This window comes from Mastomys coucha, unplaced genomic scaffold, assembly GCF_008632895.1.
Source record: "Mastomys coucha isolate ucsf_1 unplaced genomic scaffold, UCSF_Mcou_1 pScaffold22, whole genome shotgun sequence".
Classification (NCBI taxonomy): Eukaryota; Metazoa; Chordata; class Mammalia; order Rodentia; family Muridae; genus Mastomys; species Mastomys coucha.
This window is the reverse complement of record NW_022196905.1, coordinates 133365678-133389121: the sequence shown is the minus strand read 5'-3', so window position 1 is coordinate 133389121 and position 23444 is coordinate 133365678. Positions and strand designations below refer to the sequence as shown.

The window sequence follows — 23444 nt, the reverse complement described above, 5'->3', positions numbered from 1 at the left end:
ACTTGGTTCTTGCTTGGTTCCATAATTCCGGATGGCCAACCCCTGACCAAGGGCTCTTGTGGTGACAGGATATGCAAAGGGACTTGCCTCTCAGGCAGTGCACTCCAGTAGCCGTCTGTTTGTGTGTGCCTTGTGATCTGAAGACTGTTCTTGAGGTTTACTGGAGAGGGTCACCCCACCTCTCCCAAGAAAAGGCACAAAGGGTAGCCTTTACAGGGAACTTCAAAAACCAGAGTGCTCCCTGGGGTGGGGGTCCCCAGGAGAGAAAACCCAGTCCTTATTTATGCAAGTTGTACATGCCTATATAAGCCTAGCACTTAAGTGGTAGAGGAATAAAGATTGGCAGTTTAAGGCCATCCTTAGTGATTTTGAGATTAGCCTGGATTAGAGAGAAAAAAAAAAGGAAGAGGGGAGGGAGAAGGAGAGGAGGGAGCAGTCTTGGAGCATTCTAGCCCACCGCCTGAGTACCAGGGTTTTTAAAAAAAGACTCTCTTTTGCTGACTTTGCTCAGTGTTTCCTGCATCCCTGCAGGAGCCAGGAGGAGTTGGGGCTGGAGAGAAAAATGGGTAATAGAGGAGGAGATCGACAACAAAACGCTGTCCTGTAGCAATTCCGAGCAGTTCAAGCACATGAGTTACTTAGGCTGGCATGTTTTCCTTCCGGTGAGATGGGACTTAAATTCTTGAAAAAAGACCCTTTCTCACTAGATGTGCCCAGGATAAGTGTGTGCCTGTCAGGTGACAGAGCTGGGAAGGCAGGCTGGAGGGCAGGAGGGCAAGGCTAGGGAAGTGTGAGCTGCATCTTCTTTTCATTTTATTATTTTTGTTTATTTTATCACATATATATTCTTGTTTTGTTTTATTATTAATTTCATTTTAGATTTGATTTTATTCGAGACGGAATCTTATGTAGCAAAGAGTGGCCCCAAACTTGCTTTCCTAGGCAAACATGTCTTTGAGCCGATCCTCTTGTCTCTATATCCCAAGTGCTGGGATCACTGGTGTGTGCTGCCATGTTGGTGCATCGCTGGTGAAGGGACCTGAGCTCATGAGTGCTAGGCAAGCGTGATATCAACTGAGCCCTGTTCCAGTGCAGTATGTCCTTATTACGGCTGTCTACCTTCACATCTGACGGAAGAGGTGTGGGCCACAGTCAGCCCTGAGTGTCAGGAGGGGGTGGGCTGGTGAATGTGGCAAAAGGTATCAGGCAGCTGAGTAATGGGGTATCCCTGAAGGATAGGGAATGTGGACAGGCGAGTGGAGGAACAAATATGGGGAGCAGGTGAGTGTAAATAGAGGAGGGGGGCAGGTGAATAGAAGAATCGATTGGGGAATAGGGTGTACGGACAGGTGAGTTGGGGGATAGGTGAGTAGGGGTCGGGGGGGATAAGTGGTGGGCTGGAGAATATAGGTAAGCCAGGAAGATTGGAGATGTCTTCTCCAGCACCTTCGAGTCGCATGCATCCTCCCTCTTGCAGCTTAGATCACTGGGAGAAGATGGACTCTATCCCCACAGGAGCAGATGGCGCAGGACAGGATGCGTGGTGGCTAATTTTTGCTACAGGCCTCAGCTTTAGAGTGGGCAGGCACTGAATGAGACTTCGCCCTCTCCAGGGTGACAGCTCAGACAGAACACGGTGCTGTGCCCTGAGCAGAGAGAGTATCTGGGCCCCGGAGGAGCGGCGCCAGCCAGGTCCGGCGAGCTTAGGGGGAGAGGATTTGGGTGGCAGGAGGTCCGGGCGGCAGAGCGGGGCCTGCACGACCGGGCTCCGGGGTGTCCCTGGCATTCAGAGACAGCTGTGGGGCGGTCCCTGGGGAAACCAGCGGTCGGTGGGCGACCCGCGCGGGCGCGGTGCGCGGGGCCTGGAGGCCGGCGGCGCGCAGCGGGGGCGGGCGGAGGGCGGCGCCGCTGCAGTGTGGGGACCCGCTCGCCGTCCCCGCGTCCCCGCGTCCTCGCGCAGCTGCCTCCGGCCTCGGGCACCGCGCATCTACAGGTACGCAGGCTGGGGTGGGGTCTATGTAGGGACCCGGCCTTATCTGGAGCTGGGTCTCAGCGGGAACTGGGGGACTCACGGAGACACGAGGGATTTGGGGAGGGGCGCAATCAGCCCCGAGGGGCTACCCGGGTGGAGGGAGGGGGAACAGTTGGAGTCCCGAGGTGGAACCAGGCCCTTGTAAAAGCTCTCAGGACAGGTTGGGCTGGTCCCCTGTACCCACCAGGGTCTGGGGGCGCCCTGCACCCACCACCATCTGGGGGGCATCCCCAACTGCTCCTCCCTGGGCCCACGGCTTGGGGGCGAGTCACGGTGTGCGTGTGTGTGTGTGTGTGTGTGTGTGTGTGTGTGTGTGTGTGTGTGTGTTTGTGGTGTAATCTCCCATCCTTCAGAGGCTAGGTATATCTCGTTCTCCTCGTCTGCCATGGGGTCCCTTCAAACCCCAAGGCCTCTAGGCTGGATGAATCCAATCCGTGTGGGGCGGGGCGGTGACCTGGACAGTGTGACTCAATGCTGCGCAGGACACATACTAGAGTCTTCTAGAGCCTTCGGGCCTCTGTTACTGTCTTCCAAGCCCCCCCACCCCCACCCCTCAGCTCACTTCCATTGTTTTCCTTACCCCCTTCCCCTTTCTCATGAAACAAGCCACCTCAATCCTTTGACAGCAGCCCCCCCCCGCCCCACCCACCCGCGCTGGGGCCTTAGATCGTGACAACATCAACCTTAAAAGGGGGAGGGGGTGGATGAAAAAAAATGAAGCCTTTCAGCATCATGGTTTGCATAGTGGGGGCGCCAAACATCCAACTTATTCCACCTGAAATTTCTCAGAAACGGAGAAAGAACCGTATACAAATCATACTTGATCTTTTCTATCCTGGATAGAATCTGTTCAGAGGTAAGGAAGGCATTTGAGCCTTTGAGTGATGAACCAATTCATCAGAGAAAATCCTTTGACAAACGTGACTTCTGGTGTTATACCCTTCACTGGAGTTAATCATTAGCAATAAGCCTTACATGCTGGGCAGGCCCTCTCCCACCGATGTACAGCCCTCTGTTATTTCCTTTTTTAAATTAAATGTTTTGCGTGAATGTGAGCATGAATGCATGTCTGTATGTGTGTGTGTGTGCGTGTGTGTAGAAGGCCAGTGGTTGGCATTGGGTATATTCCTTGACCATTTTCCACCTTATATATTGAGACAGGGTTTCTCCTTGCACTCGTTGCTCACTGATTCAGATAGTCTAGCTAGCTGGCTGGCTCCAGGGATCTTGGCTTCACTTCCCACACACTGGGATTGCAGGCCACCATGCCTGCCCAGCGTTTATGTAGGTGCTGTGGATCTGACCTTCTGTCCTCATGCTTGGGCCTTAGATGTTTTATACCTACTGAACCATCCCGTCAGTATCCTTCCTCGTTTTAAAGACAAAGTCTACGTAGACCAGGCTAGCCTCCAACTTGTTATTGCAAGTAGCAAAGGCTGACTTTAAACTCCTTATCTGCATGTCTCTACCTCCTGTGGAGTGCTGGGTTATAGCTCTGCATCATTGCAGAGTTTACCAGTGCAGGGGAATGAAATCTGCATACTAGGCTAGTATTTTACGAACGAAGTCCTATCATCTAAACCCATTCCAGGCTTCTTTTTACTTTGAGAGACAGGTGCTCACTAAGTTGATAAGCTGGTCCTGTTCAGGCAGACCTTGTACTCACAATCCTCCTGCCCTTGTCTTCTGAGTAGCTGGCGAGACAGGCCTGTAACCACCAGGCCCAGCCCATGTGTACTTTATAAAGCACAGCGGCAGAACAGTTTGGCTTGCCCAGCACCTCCTAAAGCTGATTGTATCTTCCATAACAGGACAGTAAAAGACATTCCGACCATGGCCTCCCCATCATGCTTCCACTCGGAGGATGAGGACTCCCTGAAAGGATGCGAGATGTACGTGCAGAAACATGGCATCCAGCAGGTGCTCAAAGAATGCATTGTGCACCTCTGTGTTGCCAAGCCGGACCGGCCACTGCGATTCCTCCGGGAGCACTTCGAGAAGCTGGAGAAGGTCAGTGCCTCTAGTATCCTTTGTAGGTGGCCTGGGAAAAGCTGCTTCAAGTCCCTCCTTGGAATTCCAAGACAGTGATGTCCCTATATCTCAGTCACGATAGTGGGAAGCAGGGCTGGGACAAAAGCTCAATGGTAGAGCATCTGCCTAGAATCCCCCAGTGAGGGGCTGGGGTGTTGCTCAGTGGTAGAGCATCTGCCTAGAATTGCCCAGTGAGGAGCTGGGGGTGTAGCTCAGTGATAAAGCACCCCCCCCGCCCTCCATATAAGGCCCTGGGCTCTATTCCCAGTAACACAGTTGACTTGACACTGTCTTTTCTTTGTTTGGCCTTGGGTTCATCTTTGGGTCCCACAATCTCTCTTTCTATTTCTTTGAGGTTTACAGTCTTCAGAACTGTCACAGACTAGTTCAGGGATTATTTCTCTGAACTTGGTTAGTGGCCACAGGGCTCACTGGCTGGTTTCATACGGGGCAGATGAGGATGAGGTCTGGTTATGGTTATGGTATGGTATATCTTAAGAAGGCCTCACATTGTAGTCCAGCTTGGTCTTATGCCGGCAGCAATCCTTCTGCCTCATTTTCTTCAGTGCTGAGATCACAGGCCTGGACCACTTTGCCTAGCTGAGGTTTAGCGATAGAAACCATTCTGAAGCCTTAGTGGCCAGCCATCCTAGCCGGATTGTCAGCACTGGTTACTCTTCCGGACCAGATTCAATTCCCAACACCCACCTGGTGGGTTATAACCATATGTAACTCCGTTCCCATGGAATCGGGGCCTTCTTTTGGCTTCGCACATGTCACATGTGCACACACATGAACACGCATACATATGTGTAGACCCACACATACATAAAAACAAATTAAAGGCAAGCATCTGATCATGCAGGTGGTGGAGGTGTGCATGGTCCAGGTCCATGGTGATCTGCATGTTGAACTTGCAGTGTGGATGGAGGAATTTGCCCCAGACATGTCCGATGGGAAGAAGCTCATTCCCATGCACTGTCTCTCATCCACCTTCTTTCTTTGTGGTACAGTTCACACTATGTAACTCAGGCTGCCCTCAAACTTACAATCCTCCTGCGGCAGCCTCCAGAGTGCAAGGATTTTAAGTACACTCTACCTTATCTCTCTAGCTCTACCGTTCTGAGGACACAGGCGCTCATGACTGGCTCCTCAGTGAATGACATCCCTCAAGGTTCCCCAGCCCCTCTTCTGGGTTCTTCCTCTGCTTGGGATGGCTGGCTAGCAGGATTCTCATCCTGTTTCCCTCCTAGGTACCAGCTCCATCCTTACCATAGCTCTCCACCCAGAGTATTGCTAAGTGTCACCTGAGGTCATTTAACTCTCCCTTGTCCCAGTGTGTTGGAGACCAGATGGAAATGTGGGGAGCCCCGTCAGGCTGCGGCTTGCTTTTGGGCATTTGTGAACCATCTGCTGCTAGACACTTTTCATGGCGGCCTCCTGTAACCATAGTTCCAACCTAAAGCAACTGCTACTACTACTACTTATTATTATTGTTTTTAATTTTTATGAATTATTTATTTATTCTATTTTATATTCATAATATAAATGTATTTATTTAACATAAATATTTTGTTAATACTTATTTATTCTACTTATGAGTCTTTTGCTTGCATGCATGCCTGTGTACCCATGTTAGAAGAGGGCACTGGATCCTCTGGACTGGAGTTATGGACAGCTGTGAGATGTGGGTGCTGGGAATCAAACTCAGGTGCTATGCAATAATAAGTGCTCTCAACTGCTGAACCATCTCTAGTCCATCTTGTGTATATTTTGGAACCAGGGTCTTGCTATGTAGCCTAGGCTGGTATCAAGCTTATGATCCTCCTGGGATCATAGCCTTTGATCATAGCCTTAGCCCTTGAGTGCTGGAACTACAGACATCACTATCATGCCTGGATCAAAAACCTGAGCCTTGTGTTTCTTTTTAACACAGTCTCTCCATCAGGAGTGGAGAGGTGGTACTCAGTGGGAGGGTCCAGTGCATAACTGGCATAGAGCTGTGAAAAGCCTTGGCTCTACCCCCAACTCTGAAAAAAAAAAAAGAAACTAGTAAATAGTATCTATTTAAATATTTTAAAATTTATTGTTATTGTTAACTATATATATAATATATATGTGTGTGTGTGTGTGTGTGTGTGTGTGTGTGTGTGCATGTGTATGCTACATAGCTGAAGGTGGCTTTGGAGGCCAGAAGAGGGTGTCAAATCCCCAGGAATTGGAGTTTTGGGCATTTGTGGGACACCCAGCATGGGTGCTAGGAACAGAGCCAGGGGTCCTCTGTAAAGCAGTAAGTGCTCTTAACCACTTAGCCAACTCCCTAAAACACTTTAAAAATATCTGTCTGTCCATCCATCCATCCATCTATCCATCCATCCATCCATCCATCCATCCATCCATCTATTTTTTTTTTTTTCAAGACAGGGTTTCTCTGTGTAGTCCTGGCTGTCCTTAAACTCACTCTACACCAGGCTGGCCTCGTACGCCCAGAGATCCTCTGCCTTCTACGTGCTGGGATTAAAAGCATGCACTACCGCTGCCTGGCTTAAAATGTATTTTTTCTTTTCTTTCTTTCTTTCTTTCTTTCTTTCTTTTTTTTTAAATATGGAACGCTTCACGAATTTGCATGTCATCCTTGCGCAGGGGCCATGCTAATCTTCTCTGTATCATTCCAATTTTAGTATATGTGCTGCTGAAGCGAGCACTAAAATGTATTTTTTAAATTGTCATTTAATTAATTTGTATCTGTGTGTAGGTGTTCATGTGCACCTATGTACACAGGTACCTGTGATGTGTGCACCTGTGTGTGGAGGTCAGAGGTCAGTGTCAGGTGTCTTCCTTAATCCCTTTCCACTTCATTGCTTTGTTATTTGGAGTCTCTCACTGAACCGGGAGCTCACCCATTCAGCTGGCTGGCTGGCTCTTGAGTTCCAGGGAGTGGCTTGCTCTGTCTCCTTAGTGCTGGGATTACAAATGTGCTGGAGACCTAAACTCAGGCCCTGGAACTATAGTTGTAAGCACCTTACTGACTGAGCCATTTTCCCAGCAAACCCAAAACAAGAATTCACGAGCCTGGCTTGGTGGTACATGCCTGTCCTCCCTTGTACTCAGGGAGTTGAGGCAGGAGGATCAAAATCTCAAGGTCAGCCTGGGCTACATAGGGAGACCCTGTCAGGAAAATAGAACTCAAAACAAAACAGAAAAACAAATAAAAGCAAATAAATATCGTCCAGGACGATAAAAGAAAAACTTTTAAGTTTAGAATTAGGGAGAACATATAAAAACTCTTTAAAGGCTCCCGCCTTCGCCCCAAGTGTTATTTATTCTCGTTGTTTTTGTGTGTGTTTGTTATGGTGTCTATACACATGTGCTATCCTACAGATGTAGGGCAACCTTCTCCATCATTCTCTACCTTAGTTCCATGAGATGGTCTTCCGTTCAGTCTGGAGCTAGTTAGAGGTGCTTACGGCCACACCCAGCTTGTTTGTTTGTTTTGGTTTTTTGAGATCAGGTTTCTCTGTGTAGCCCTGGATATCCTGGAACTTGCTTTGTAGACTAGGCTGGCCTCCAACTCAGGGATCCACCTGCCTCTGCTTCCTGAGTTCTGGGCTTAAAGGTTTATGCCACAATGCCCAGCAACACCCAGCTTCTTACATGAGTGTAGGGATTCAAACTCAGGACTCAATGCTTATGAAGCTAACCCTCTTACCAACTGAGCCACCCTATCCCCGACCCCTTCCCTGCTGAGTGTGCTGTTTAAACAGTCTTTAGCTGGGTGTGGCTATGTGATAGTGGCAGTTTTATATTTTACGTGTTTCTCTACTTGTCATCTGTTCTGCGGGGACATCCTTTCCAATGATTGCTCAGTGTACAATGGCTCAGCATTCTGTGTGTGTGCGTACACACTTGTGAGCGTGTGCGTGTGTGCATGTGTGTGTGTGTGTGCGTGTGTGTGTATGAGTATATATGGATGTGTGCCTGTGTAGGAGTGGGGGGCAGCTAGTCATACCACATCCAAGAAACATGAATGCATGAAGGTTTAGTGCTCAGCTTGCTTTCTCTACTCTGTCTGTCTGTGTTTTGTTTTGTTTTTGTTTTCGGTGGAGATACAGTTCTCACTATGTAGTTCTGGCTGGCCTGGAACTCCACTATGTAGACCAGGCTGGACTTGCAGACATATTTCTCTGATTCTTGAGTACTGGGATTAAAGGTTTATGCCACCAAGTCACTTGGCTTCTCTGTTGACCTGAAACAGTGGTTCCCGACTGGTCAGGACCCCTTTTGGGGGGAAGGTTGAATGACCCTTCCACAGGGGCCGCTTAAGATCATCAGAAAACACAGATATTTACATTATAATTCATAACAGTAGCAAAATTGCAGTTATGAAGTAGCAACAAAAATAATTTTATGGTTAGGGGTCACCACAACATGAGGAAGGTTAAGAACCACTAGTCTAATCCTAGAGAATGGCCCCACCCACAATGGGCATGTCCAGTCCTCCCTGCCCATCCCCTCCACCCCACCCCTCCAGCCCAAATTAGGGAAATCAAGACAGTTCCCCACAGATAGGCCCACAGGTCGACCTGATCTGGACAATCCCTCATTGAGACTTTAGAGACTTTTTCCAGATGATTCCATCAGAAATTAAAAATTACTAGTACAGTTAGGTTCCAGGGCAGCACATGGTTGCCAGGCTCCAGGGCAGCACTTGGTTGCCAGGTGTTGCACACCAGGTCCCTTTACCCTCTAAGCCATCTTGCTGGCCCCATATTTTATTTATTGTAAAAAAAAAAAAAAAACCAATTATGTTTGTTATTCCCCCCTCCTTCTCTCTGTATATGCATGTGGGTTCCTGTGGAGGCCAGAGGAGGATGTTGAATCCCCTGGAGCTGAAGTTACAGGCAGTTGGCGAGCCACCTGATGTGGGTGCTGGGAACTAAACTCTGGTCCTCACCAAGAGCAGCAAGGGAGGCCATCTGAACAGCTCTCCATGCCCCATTTCATTCATAATATTAGCAATTAGTGCCTTGTTGTTGTTGTTGTTGTTGTTTTGCTTTTGGAGACAGGGTTTCTCTGTGTAGCCCTGGCTGTCCTGGAACTCACTCTAAAGGCCAGGCTGGCTTCGAACTCAGAAATCCGCCTGTCTCTGCCTCGCAAGTGCTAGGATTAAAGGCATGTGCCACCACTGCCTGGCACCTTTCTATTGTTAACAAGCCTGTTTAGAGGATTATCCATTCTAATGATTTTTTTCCTTTTAAAAATTTATCTTATGCGTTTTGCCTGCATGCATGTCTGCACACCACATGTATGTCTGTGCACCACATGTATGTCTGTGCAGCACACACACAGCAGGTAGCCTTGGAGGCCAGAAGAGGGCACTGGATCCCCAGGAACTGGAGTTACAGATGGTTGCAAGCTGGGAACTGAACCTGGAGCAACTGTCAGAGCCGCCATTGCTCTTACACTGAGCCGTTACTCCAGCCCCTTGGTCTCTTCAAGGAGACAGTTTCATCTACTTTCCAGATGCTTATTTTTTTATTTGACATTGAGTTTGCTCTTATTTTTATGATTTCCTTCTTTGTGCCGTATGGATGGCTGTATCCTTTCCAAAGCTTAAGGTGAAATGCCAAAATAGCAGTTTAATTCTTTTTGAAAGGAAACATTGAAGTCCACACATTTCCTGTGAACACCGCTTTGGGAACGTTGACAACACTGACACATTTTTGATGCTCAGGGTTTCTTCTCTCATGTTTTACTCAGCTCAGGATATTTCCTATCTCTCTAGAGACTTAAGCTTTGTTTCCTTCATTAAGTTTTTTCCTTTGTTTAATTTTTGCACTATCTGGAGATTTTCCAGATGTCTCCGTTACTCAGGTCTGGCTTCAGTGTGGTCCGAGAGCACTGGGTGACTCCTAACCTTTTCAGTTCATTCATGCGTGCTTCCTGGCAGATGATAGTGTGGCTTCAGGGTGGCTCCTCCTGTGCACCCCAGGAGATCCGGTAGAGCACTCTGTAGAGTTCAGGGTCATGACATTTTGTGTGTTTGTTTTTGTTTGTTTTTAAATGAGATTTTTGAGACAGGGTTTCACTACATAGTTCCCAGCTGTCCTGGAACTCACTCTTTAGACCAGTGGTGCCTGGAAACCACAGAGATCCACCTGTTTCTGCCTTGCTGTTGCTGGGATTAAAGATGTACAACTAATACCTATAGACTTAAATTTTTTATTTTAAAATTTATTGTGTGTGTGTGTACATGTATGGTGTGGGCTCCAGTGCCTTGTGTGGTATATATTTGTAAATGTCAGTGGACAACTTGTAGGAGTTGCTCCCCCTCCTTCTCCCTCTTCCCCTCCTCCCCCATTCCCCCTCCTCCTAGCCCACCCTCCTCCTTCTCTTCTTCTTTTGCAAGTACCTTTACCAGCTGAGCCATCTCCCTAGCCCCATTCTGCATTCTTGCTAGTTTTTTGATCTTTTGTCAATAACAAGGACTATTGAGACTCCAGCATCAGTTTCGTGTTTATCTCTCCCCTTTCTTTAATTAAGTTTATTTTTTGATTGATTGATTGATTGATTGATTGATTGAGACGGTATCTCTTGTAGCCATAGCTGGTCTCAGGTTTACTATGGCCAGGCAGTGGTAGCACACGTCTTTAATCCCAGTACTTGGGAGGCAGAGGCAGGTCGATTTCTGAGTTTGAGGACAGCCTGGTTTACAGAGTGAGTTCCAGGACAGCCAGGGCTATACAGAGAAACCCTGTCTTGAAAAAAACCAAAAACCAAAAACCAACCAAGCAAACAAAAATCAAGTTTACTATGTGGCTGAGGATAGATAGCCTTGAACTCTTGATCTTCCTGCCTCCACCTCCTCAGTGCAAAGATGGTGGCCCCCACCAACACCTTGTGTTAGGTGGTGCTGGGGAGCTAATCCTGGACTCAATGCAGCTAGACCTCCACCAACTGAGTCACATCCCCATTTCTACTGTAGCCCAGGCTGGCTTTGAACATGTGATCCTTCTGCCTCAGCCTCTCAGGTGCTGGGATTAGAGGTGTGGACACTACTGCACCTGGCTTGGTTTTAGGTTTTAAAGTCGGATATGATAATATCTACCAATGATCTGGTGTGTTCAAATTATTTGCAAATAATAATAACTCCCATTCATTCCTATATAGGCATCAAATGATATGCAGGTATCACCTCATTTGTAGATCATATACATTTAATGTAATTGATATGGTTGGTTTAAGCCTCCGATTTATTTTCCTTTTAATCTCTGTCTTTTGTGTCTTTATTCCTGTCTTCTTGTCTCCTTCCATCTTTGCACAGCTTCCAATGACCAAACTCCGGTCCTCAGGCTTGCACAATAAACACTTCCCTGGCTGAGCCCTTAGTAGCACCTATTGTTATTTTTTTAATTTTAACCTTTGCGTGCGGATACAGGTGTACATGCACATGCTTGCATATTCGTAGTGGTGAGAAAACAGAGACGGAGCAAGGGGAGAAACTGACTTTCCATGTGTCTCAGGTGGGGAAAGATGTGTGACTTCTGAACAGAGCTGGCAGGGAGGTGGCCCTATGTGACTTAGAACTGCTCAGCTGGCCGTCCCCTGCTCCTGGACCCTCTTTTTAAGGTGGCAGTTGAAATCTAGGATCAATTTAGAAGGCTCCTCTTCCCAGAAGTCCTCTTTGTCTTCTTCCAAACTTGGGGTAGGATTCTTTCCCCTTGCTTCATCTCTGTTTTATTTTCTGTGTGAGGATTGGTATACAGTAGGTGCTTGATAAATACTTGAAGAACTGGATTTCTTTTCTACTCTTGGTGCTGAACGGCTAGCAAACCAGACGCTCCCCCTTTCTGTCCTCACTTTCCCCACATGTGCAGATTTACTCACAGCTTCCCATGCTATATCCCAGAAGCTCTTGGGATGCCTGCCAGGATTGGTGACCAGCCTACTCTGGTAGGATTTGAGGAGAATCGGGTCCTCAAATACCCACCTCCTTCTCTAGACCTGGGTCTTCAGTGTGCAGAGGGATAGCCTTGAGCTTATGTGGGGAACTCCTCTGGGACTTGGCCCACAAATGGCTCCTCTTGCTCTCCCTGTCCCACGTGGATGCTCTTGTCAAGTTGGGATGCCTTCCCTCAGAAATGGCCACTCTCTGACCCTCCTGAATCTTGTTCTCCAGGGTAGGAAAATAGACAACTGACGTTGGTAGGACTGAGGAATTCTGTGTGTTCCCCAGGGATATGCTGAGTTCCTTCAAAGGGGTCAAACCTCTGTTGAGTCCAGCCCCCACCCCTATGTTGGGCTTCCCCTTGGCGTCTGTGGTTTTTGTCCTGGGCGTGTAGGAAAACTGTGGTCAGTTGGAGAACACCATTCAGAGCCCAGGAAGTTGGCTGGTCCCCAGGGGGCAGGAAGGACAGTCCCCCCTTCTCTTCATTTCTGGGCTCATTCTGAAGGAGCTTTCTGGAAACTCATTCCCACACTTGTTAGGAAAATTCCTTTGGCTGGGAAAGCCTGTCCTAACCCTTGACCCTCACTGTCCTGCTTTAGAGTAAAAAACAGGAGACAGGAAGTGTGTGCATGTGGGGGGGGGAACGTCTGAAAGGCCAGAGGAGATTCTGAATCCCAAAAGGGGGGTACCAGCAGGGGGTATGCTGGCACTGGCCAGAGGGAAAGCAGGAGACAAGGCTAGAAGAGATTGACTGGCACAAAGCCCTGCTCTGCTTTCCCCTGATAACTCCAGAAACCCACGGCTTTGATGTTTTGGAACACCTGTATCCTGCTCAACTTGACCCCTGTCTGTTGAGATGGAAAAATATTCTTTGTCAGGACCAGTGGTGTCAACTAGAGGCTAAGGCTCTGGTAATGAAGAGAGGTGGCTTATCTTTGTGATGGTGTGTGTGAGTGTTATTTACAGTCTTCAGGGGAGGACCTAGGGGAGCAAAGCCACACTTTCTCCTGCAACAGGAGCCACCAATAGGCACAGGGCAACCCATGAACATCTGTATGTTTCCAATGAGCCATGGGTCTGGGAGAGGTGATTTGTCTCAATACAGCCTCACTATCTAAGGACTCATGAAACCAGAATTTGTCCCTGAGTCCATCCCATAGCCAAAGCCATTATGACTTACCCATTGCCACCCATGTCTTGATTTGGGGTGACACTTTTCTGAATTCCCACTGATCCTGGAAGGGCTTTCAGGGGTCCTTTCACAGGGGGGCCACTGTGACCCCTGCATCTTCATTCCTGATCCTCCTCATCACAGGGTAGCTGGGTGGCTGAGTGGAAGCTTGTGTTGTGAGGTGTATGATATAAGATGCTACCTTTTCATTCATTCATTCATTCATTCACTCACTCACTCATTCATTCACTTTCTCCACTGGTGTTTGCAATGGCCTGACACTGTTTCTGAGACAATGTGAGGCTTATGCTCAACAAGGCAAAATACAGATGCCAGTACAAATGAGTTGGCTGGAGTCCTGTTATTCCTAGCTAGGAATTGTGGGTAAACGACTCTCCATCCTGGGCTCCTGAGTACCCAAAGCCTAGAGGCCAGATGGGCAGAGGAAGAGGCCCAGAGCCCTACACGGAGAGCAGGGATAAATTGCTCCTGGATTTAGAGGCCACAGGCTTGTGGCTTTAGGTGCCCATGCTTGGAGGCCCTCTGCTCTGGGCTCTAACCAACTACCCATTTGGTAAATCCCCTTTCCCCAGCAGTTGCAGCCACAGGGGCAGTAGCAGCAGAGGGCAGCATCTGCTGGTATCTCTGTTTCTGAACTGGTCTTGGGTGTGAGTGTTAGAATTCTTGGGTCCCGAATGTCAGGATCCTCAGCCCTTGAATCTTGGCAACCCCTTGGCTTTCCTCCTATGACTGGAGCCTGCAGTCCCTGATATCTGCCCCAGGCCCCTCGAAGCTTTTCAAACATCCCTTGCTACCAGTGGCCCTGGAACCACTTGGCCCATCGCTCCCATTCTGCAGCTGCCACTGTCACCAGCTTAGCCTGTTCTACCAATGACAAAGATGGAAAGTGTGCACACAGCTAGGGATGTAACTCAGTGGCAGAGCACATGCCAGCAAGCCTGTGGCCCTGGGTTTACTCCTCACTACGGACAACACAAAACACAAAGTAGTCAAGGAAGGACTGCAGTGAAGGAAGGCTCTGGTTGGGCACCATTGAAAGTTTCACACACTCTGCTTTCGTAGTCAGAGGACAATTTGCAGGAGTCGGTTCTGTCCTTCAAACATGTAGGCACCAGGGACAGAACTCAGGCTTGGTGGCAAGCCCCTTGATGCACTAATCCATCTAGCTGACCCATGAGAACTGAGTTTTTGTTGTATTTTGTTTTTGTTTATTTTTCAAGACAGGGTTTCTCTGTGTAGCCCTGGCTGTCTTGGAACTCACTCTGTAGACCAGGCTGGCCTTGAACACGCAGAGATCTGCCTGTCTCTGCCACCACTACCCAGGCAAGAACTGTTCTTAACATCATTTAATAGTACTCTACTCCTAGCTAAAGCCCAAAGATAGGCTTAGGTCATTTTGTTTGTCTCAAGGCCATAAGTCATTTAAATAAGAATGCTTTAGATGTGGGGAGAGGAAAGGGAGCCATACAGAATCTTCTTGCTGGAGGTGGCTCTGAGATGGGCCTTTAGAGATTCACAGCAGTTGCCTGGCACTTGGCTTGGAGCCTCATTCAAAGGGAAGATTCATGGCCCCCTTCTTCCCCTGCTCAGTCGTTAGCTCCAGGTAGCAGGTTTGTTCCTTTGGGGACGGTTCTGTGGGATGCTGGGGTCCTTGTCTAGACAGGACCTTCTGTCCCTGGCTCAGGTCATTCCAACATCTGAGTCTTACTGTTCTCACAAAGTTGAGGTATCCAAAGGCCATTCCTGTTGACTGTATTAAAAACAAAATAAAACAGAAAATAAGATATTGAACAGGGCAGTGGTGGCTCAGGCCTTTAATCTCATCAATCAGGAGGCAGAGGCAGGAGGAGCTCTGTGTTGAGGCCAGCCTGGTCTACAGAACAAGTTCCAGGGCAGCCAGCACTACACAAGCAAACCCTGTCTCAAAAACAAACCAACCAAAAACCAAAAGCCAAAAACAAAACAAAACAAAACAAAAACCCCAACCAAACAAAAACCGAAAGAACCAATAAAACAGGGAAGAGAGAGAGAGAGAGAGAGAGAGAGAGAGAGAGAGAGAGACAGAGACAGAGAGAGACAGAGAGAGAGAGACAGAGACAGAGACAGAGACAGAGACAGAGAGAGAGAGAGGAGATAACATGTTGATGGCAGTGTGGAGGAATTGAAGCCTCACAATGTTACTGATGTAAAATGGCATAGCTAGCATGGAGAAGAGTCCAGCCAGCAGCTCCTCAAACAGTAGATCATTGGAGCTGGTAAAATCATTCTGTGGGTAAAGGTGATTGCTAACAAGCCTGTTGACCAGAGTTCAATCCCCAGGATGTAAGGAGAGAACTAATGTCCACAAGTTGCTCTGACCTCCACATACATATGCCGCAGCATACATACTCACCTCCCCACATATAAGTGTAATATAAAAAAGTAGCACCTTCATTATTGCATGACTCCGCCAACTCTGCATCTGAGCGAACACCCTAAGCTCTGAAGATAGATATTCAGGCACATCTGCGCATGAATGCTTGCAGCAGCATTGCTCACAGTAGCTCAGATGCACCAGTAGACAAACGACTAAACAAAGTGTGGTATGCCCATACAGTGGAATATTAGTCAGCCATGAAAAGAAGGAAGCATTGATAGGCTATAATGAAATATGACTCAGCCATGAACAGGAACAATACCTGAAGGCTTTAAGATAAACAAACTCTGGAAACATGAAGCTTAGTGAAAGAAACCAGGCACAGGAGACCATGTATGGGTGATTTCGTTGATATGAAGTTTCTGGAAAAGGGAAATCTGCCATTGGAGGCAGGGACAGAGGCATGGCTCCACACTGCAGGCCCATAGCAGCTGTAGGATTTTCTCTAATCTTTTCTTGATTTTGATAAAATCAGAAAGAGCAGCAGTCCTCACAGCAGAAGAGAACTTTAGGATGGGCTAGTGTGAAACAGAGCTGAGGTTTCTTAGCACACATTTTCATTCATTGGAGCTGGAGAGATGCTCAGGGGCTAAGAGTCCCAGCTATTCTTCAAGAGAACCCTGGTTCACAAACCGTCTGTGATTCCAGTTCCACGTCTGATGCCTTCTTCTGACTTCTGTGAACACTAGGCACGCATAGTGCACAGACATTCATGCAGGCAAAACATCCATACACATAAAATAATTTTAAAGATTAAAAATTACACTTATTCATTGGGAGTATGTTTTGACTTACACAGGAGAGGACAGAGAGCCATTTGGGGTTGGTTCTTTTCTTCCAACTTGTGTATCCTGGCATCATACTCTGATCATCGGGCAGGCTGGTGCCAAGAGACATTTTAACATAGATTCTAAGTTACTAGAAAGACAGATACATGGGGGCAAAATTAAAACCCACCCAGAGAGTGGGTGCAGGCTTCTCAACTAAGGGTGCCCCTTCCTCATCTTTACGGTAGTTCAATGCATTCCTTTGGTGGGCTGTAATGCTGTTACCCTCAGAGGGTTGCTGAGGGGCCTGAATGAAGTCACAGGGTGGATCCTTGGGTACCTCTCAGGACCAGCTCATGGGATGCGGGAGGGAAGAGCATCTGCACCATAAAGGAAGTTGTCAGCCTGTGTGAGAGATTGCTCATCGGGTCTGGGAGATGATATGAGTCTGTGCTTATAGAGACTCAGGTTCCAAGCCTGGTTCATTGCCATTTTAACCCCAAATAGCTATATATATGTAAAGAATATTGTCTATAGGTTGGTGTCTGTCACAGTAAATGTTAACTGTGCTGGAATTTGTACATGTGTGCGTCCATGCATGTGAGCAAATGGTTGTGTGTGTGTGTGTGTGTGTGTGTGTGTGTGTGTGTGTGAGAGAGAGAGAGAGAGAGAGAGAGAGAGAGAGAGAGAGAGAGAGAGAGAGAGAGATCAATGTCCAGTGTTTTATTTTATTTTATTTTTTTGAGACAGGGTCTCTCTTAACCTGCAGCGCTTGGTGATTAGTCTTGTCTAGGTGGAGACCTATGGGATCTGTTTATCAGTCTTCCAGGAACCAAGAATACAAACACCTGACCACATACCCAGCTTTTTTATGTGGGTGTTGGGGATCCCATCTCTGGTCCCCATGCTTGTGTGGCTGATATGTCATCCAACCCCAAGTTTTTTTTTTTTTAAGTTTTATTTTTATTTTGTATGTATGAGTATACTGTAGTTGTATAGATGGCCGTGAGCTATCATGTGTGTAGCTGCTGTTGATCTCAGGACCTCTGCTGGCCCTGCTTGCTCCAGCCCGCTCCCTCCGCCCTGCTCTCTCTGGCGTAATTTACTGCAGCCATCTTCAGACTCACCAGAAGAGGGCGTCCGATCTCATTATGGGTAGTTGTGAGCCACCATGTGGTTGCTGGGATCCGAACTCAGGACCTTTAGAAGAGCAGTCAGTGCTCTTACCCGCTGAGCCATCTCGCCAGCCCAGTTTTTTTTTTTTCATTTAAATTTTTAACTTTTTGAGAGTTTCATACCTGAGCACTGTATTTATATCATTCGCAGCTATTGTTTTAAATTACTTCTAAAAGCAAAGATCCAGAGCTTAGCTGTCACTCAAGCCACAGAAGAAATCACTAGCTAGAGTCATGGTCTAAGTAGGAATGGCCCATGAGTGTGAGATGGTTTCTGTGGCCGTGGCTCATAACCACAACTTCTGTTGGCTCAGATGAACGGGGCGGGTAACACACATCAGTCATCCCAGCATTCCAGAATGGTAAGGAGTTCAAGACCAACCTAAGGTTTATAGCAAGTTTGAGGCCAGCCTGGGCTATATGAGACCCTGTCTCAAATAAACAAATAAACAATAAAACCAAAACAAACAACAAAAACCAGTAATGGGGCTGGAGAGTTTTTAACTCAGTTGATAAAAATGCTTGTAAATATGAGGACCTGAGATCAATCCCCAGACTCCATATATATATTCACATATTTATGTATTTAGGAATATATTTATAATCATATATTCATCTATTTAAATATGTATTAACATACTTATGTATTTAAATATATATTTATATTCACATATTTATGTTTAAATATATCTACACATATCTTACTTAAATATATTTATATATCTCTGTGTTTAAACATATATTTGCATATTTATGTATTTGAATATGTATTTATATTAATATACATATATATTTTTTAAAAAGAAGCTAGGCAAGGCAGTGGGCCCTTTTGAACCAGCACAGGGGAGGCTGAGGCAGCTAGGTTTGCTGGGCAGCCAGCCTAGCCTACTTGGAGAGTTCCAGGCCTGGGAGAAACACCATCTCAGAAAACAAAACAAAACAAAACAAAACAAAAAAATCCAGTGAAAAGCACCTGAGAGCAAGAGTTCAGGTTGTCCTCTGACCTCCACAAGCACATACACACAACCCAACAATGACCTCTCTGAGCATACAAGGCATTTCCAGGACTAATTGTTGATCTGTTCTGGTGCTGGCAATGGAGAGAGATATAAGAGAATGGCAGCCATCTCAAGATGCTGAGGTTGGTTGTCAAGGTAACAGGACACTGTGATGATGTCACTTGGCCTGAGGTTCTAGAGTGCCAGGTTCTGAGTGAGATGAGGTAGCCAGTGCCAGTGGAAGGTATGGGAGAGAAATGAATCAGCCACATGCTGAGGGCTACACTCATAGTATAGGGCTGGTGAGCCAGCCTCTTATTGGTGTTGTGGGAGGTCCAGCCTTCATCTCATGGGCATGGGTGGAAGCTTCCCTTATAGCTGCCCTCAGGGACCCCTGTGGCAGAATGGGGTGGAGGTAGGAGTGTTGGAATGTCCTGTAATCCAGATGTTTCCTACAAGAATATAACTTGTTCTTGGAGCCCCTGTCTGTACCTGTGCATTTTCTTTTCTTTTGTTTATCTTGCTTTTTGTTTTGGATTTTGAGACAGTGTCTCACCACATATCCCTGGCTGTTCTAGAACTCACCATGTAGAACAGACCTTCTGGATGGCTAGGATTATAGGTGTGCACTACCACTCTCTGCTTATGAGGCTGCTGGGAAGTCAAACCCAGGCTTTCAAGCATGCCAAATGAATACTCTGCTGACATACATTCTTAACTCTACCATTTGCTCTTTGAGATAGGGTCTTGCCTAACTCAGGTTGCCCTCAAAGCCATGGTGTTTCTGCCTTAGCCTCCCCAGTGCTGGGAGGACACCCAGGTATGTTCTACTGTGCCCAACTTTACCTGGGGTTTTCCCCAAACTGGGCTTCCACCTTCCAACGTAGAGGGGGAGATGAGGATTCTGGGTTCATGCAGAGCAGGGCTCTCACAAGCACGGAAGGGCCACCCACTAGATGTGTTGCTTGATATCCTTTAATATAAATTGTCACACTGGATAAACCATCATCCTTCCTCACGAAGCCTGGCTTTGAAGTATGTGATGGTGGAGAAATCCTTTCTGGAATACGTTATTTATTTTGATGCTATTTATGTCCACAAACTGGCAGGCAGAATTTCATTTTTCCAGTGACATGGTTGCTTCTTCAAATTATGTGGTAGCATCTTAGGTTCTCTTCATGCATGTGTGACTAAGGAGGGAGTGGAGGAGTGGGTCTCCTTTGATGTTGGGTAAGTCTGGGCTCTGGGTGTTTGGTAAGTCATATTTTTGTATTATTTTGAACATTTCCATAATGAAGGCTAAGCCAAGGGAAGCAATGAGGGCCCGTGGAGCTGGACCTGCCTAGGGGCTGGGCTTTGGTCCTGTCTTCCTCATCTGGGGTCTGCTGTGGTTGCCACTGTGTTCCAGGGGTTCTACAGGGCACACCTTTCCTGAAGCTAAGGAAGCCCCTGTCTGTCCTGGATCCCACGCCTGGGTTGGCTGTCCTTTTTCTAGGAATCTCCTAAAGCCTTTTGATGGCGGCTCTCCCATTCTCCTTGGCGGCGTGGATTTATATATGTGCATATTTAATGTACTATCGTTAGCGTGGAGTGTCTGGAGGGAGGGGAGGAGTCTCACCCACCTGCTGTCTTCTTGCGGGAAATTCTATAAAAGATATTTTTAAACAGCTTTGTAGAACTGCACTGAACATTCTTTGTGGTTTCCTGGCTGGGTGTTCAGGATCCGCTGATTTGAAACATTGAGATTCAGCCAGTCACTGGGGATGAGGCTCCATGGTGGGTGATGGGCTCCTTTTCCTGGCCATGCTGCTAGGTGGAGATATGGGCTCTTTCGTTAGAGCCACAGGCAGGCTGTTGCACCCACCTCTGTGAGGAGTGGGCCCCAGCAGTCACATGTTAGCAAGAGGAGGTTGGGGGTTCTAGACAATGCTGGTGGGCCTTTGCTGACACCTAGCATCCCCTGTGGAGCCACAGCTGCTCAAGTCTGTTTGACAAGGTCTCTTATGCTGATTCCTACTCCCAGGACAAAAGTCAAATGGCAGTCAGCAGAATTTCTCACAGTAGGGCCAGTTTTGTTTGTCACAAGCTGGCTCTGAATTTGCTATGTAGTAGGAGCTGTCATTGAACCCCTGATGGTCCTGAGTAGTGGGATTGCAGGTACTCTGCTTTATCTGGTGCCAGGGATAGGACACAGGGATAGGACTTTATATGGCAGGGTCTTCTGAAAGCATGCACCCTATCTGAACCGCACCCCTAGTCCTGGCTCTCATTTTTCACAGGTCCATGGGACAGCTTGGGTTGTTACAGACCTCACAGCCAGCGGGAAGCTAAGGCACCTTGAGTTCTCACATAGCCAGCCTCTTTCTTGTGTCTGCGTGTTTGAAAGGACTTTTTCTTTTTTAAAGTCATGGCAGGAGGTTCAGGATCACAGTAAGGGACCCAGCCTTGGTTCTCCCGACACGGCAGTCGTTTTTCAGGATCCTTCATTCTGTGCACCTGAAGACAGGTATCTAGGAGCCAAGGTGTCACTCTTGCACTGGGTGGACTCTCTCTGGGGCTATTAGAAGGCACTGGTGAGAAGGCAGCTAGTCCATCTAAGCTCCATGCCCATTGCTCAGGAGAATCCATGAGCCTCCATCCTGGTAGAAGACTCCATCATGTTGATGGTACAGGAAGGGCTCTGGATTGAGGGTATACCAAGAGCCAAGAGGAGTCACGAGGGTTGTGGGGAAGAGGATGAGAAGTAATCCCAGCTATTCCTGAGGCTGAGGCTGAAGAATTATAAGTTCAAGACCAACATGGACAATGTAGTGAGACCCTGTTTCAATATAAAAGCAAACACAGGGGTAGAGGCATGGCTGGGATGTTCAACACCTGCCTAGACTGGAGCATGACTCAGTGGTAGAGATCTTACTTAGCATATGTCAAGCCCTAGGATGCATTGTTACCACTTCAAAAAATGATTAAATAAAGCAAAACAACAACAACAAAACAAACAAACAAAAATCAGAAAAAAAAAACCTTATAAAACTCTTCATTTCTAGAAAGTCTCATTTACTATTTCCAGTTGATGGAGGATGGGAGGTGAAGCTAATGTGTTGTACAATGATCACACACCTTTCTAAGAAGAGTGAAGGACTTCTTGCCATTCTGTTCTACCAGGAAGACTCCTGGCTGAGCCAGATGCTCATGCCACCAGAGGGGAGCCATTCAAGGTGCTAAAAGGGCTTTGGGTGGGGTTGTTGAGAGAGCTATGAGTCCAGAATGGGAAGGGAGGAGTTTAAATGGTTAGAAGGATGGCCAACCTTCTCTGGCCTTCACTTCTTCCTGTGGAATTGGGGCTCATGTTGAGCATCTCCCACAGTTGAGACCCCTCTCTGGAGGTTCGGGGGAGGGTGACCACTATTGAGATCATGGTGGGGCTGTCATAAACAAAGAAGGACAGACTCAAGTCTGTGCAGGCACTGCCTTCCTGGGCCTCCCTGTGTTACCTGGGGGTAGGGGTAGAGGGTACAGCTCTCTAATACGTCTCTGTTTTTCCTAAACCAGTACTGAGTCTCTGAGGCAGTCTTAGCACTGTGGAGGTCATGACTCTGAGGATAGTCATCACAGGTCTGTGGTCCTCCCAAGGGTCTGGGAAGGGTCCTTCTTGCCACCCATGCCTCTAGTGGCCCACAGTAGAACTTGTAGGTGTGTTGTTCCAATCTCTGTCTCCATCCTCTTGTGGTCTCTCCTGTGTCTCAATATCTTACAGATTTTACAGATGCGTTCCCACTGGATTTGTGAGGCTGTCTGTGATCTTGTTTAATTCCATCCTTAGACACATTTTGGTGGAGAAATGTCTTTTCCTGGTGAGGTTTGAGGTGGACATGAATTTGGAGAGGGAAGACCATCTGGCTTGTAACAGTATGTCACTGAAGTTTAAGTAATGATGGGACACAGACCTCAGGATGGGAATTGGGACCACATAGAGAGAGCTCTAGGCATGCCTGGATGCCAGAACAGCAAGGGAAATGGCCCTGGGGCAGAGCAACCATCAGAGGGAACAATGAATACTCATATGGTAGGAGCTGAGTAAGGTACCAGAGATAGGTCCTGTTGACTATGGGCTGAAGACCACGGTACAGGGTGGGTAGAGCTCCCCATTGGGTGTTAGATACTCAATGGTGGCCACAGAATATGAGAGGTTGGCATCAGGCACCAGGATCAGGCTCATGAACAAACTTTTTCAATACAGAAATGTAGGGTCTGGGGTGAGAGACATTGCTGGCAGAGTTGCCCAGTTATGAGCAAGGGAATGTGGAGATGCCCAGAGCCTGGCAGGAGAGGAACCATTGTCTGGGGAGGGATGGTAGAGAGATAGGCTAACCCTATAGCTGGCCATGGTTTTCATCTCCAGGAGATGTAAGAGACAAGACATCAATGGTATCTGAGGGTGAAGGGTCCTCCTCCAGGGGTGATGATGATTAGGAGCTTGTGGGGTGAACTGTAAGTCCCTTGTTTCACTCTGAAGACCTTGGAGACCTTGTCTATATATACACAACTCTCAGGCTAGGTTATGCTCTGACAGTTGCTTTCTGGTATGGTCTTATCTTTTCTTGTCTTGGCAGTACTGGGTACAGGACCTTGGACATGCTAAGCCAACAGTCTAACACAGAACTATGGCCCTGCCCCTCACTGAGGGAGTTTAAACCAAAACCCTACCACTGAGCCACACCCCAGCCCCTCAAGGGCTCTACCACTGAGTCACCCCCCCCCCAGTCCCTCACTGGGGGATTCTAGGCAAGGGCTCTACCACTCACTGAACTACATCCCTCTGACTTTCTTCTTCTTCTTCTTCTTCTTCTTCTTCTTCTTCTTCTTCTTCTTCTTCTTCTTCTTCTTC

The 23444-nt window shown here is 47.5% G+C and overlaps 1 protein-coding gene, 1 long non-coding RNA gene and 1 other non-coding gene across 7 annotated transcripts in view; 1 reads left to right on the top strand and 2 right to left on the bottom strand.

Annotated features, from left to right (window-relative positions):
* The first annotated feature begins 1136 nt into the window (after positions 1-1136).
* The window catches only part of Prkar1b (protein kinase cAMP-dependent type I regulatory subunit beta), a 121875-nt gene continuing 99567 nt past the window's right edge, over positions 1137-23444 (top strand). The window contains exons 1-2 of one of the 5 annotated variants that reach the window (XM_031338460.1): positions 1137-1281; positions 3844-4042. In XM_031338460.1, the coding sequence (XP_031194320.1) occupies positions 1271-1281; positions 3844-4042 (210 nt within the window). In that variant the 5' untranslated portion in view covers positions 1137-1270. Of the gene's footprint in view, positions 1282-1466; positions 1693-1798; positions 1994-3843; positions 4043-18735; positions 18862-23444 lie in introns of those variants that run through there. The other 4 variants (XM_031338462.1, XM_031338461.1, XM_031338464.1 and 1 more) reach the window with 4 other exon arrangements.
* LOC116071562 lies at positions 6662-6768 on the bottom strand. The gene has a single exon (XR_004110973.1). It is a non-coding gene; the product is annotated as a U6 spliceosomal RNA (small nuclear RNA).
* LOC116068642 lies at positions 14535-18813 on the bottom strand. The gene is made up of 3 exons (XR_004109646.1): positions 18535-18813; positions 16415-16537; positions 14535-14953 (listed from the first exon to the last, which is right to left on the bottom strand). It is a non-coding gene; the product is annotated as an uncharacterized LOC116068642 (long non-coding RNA).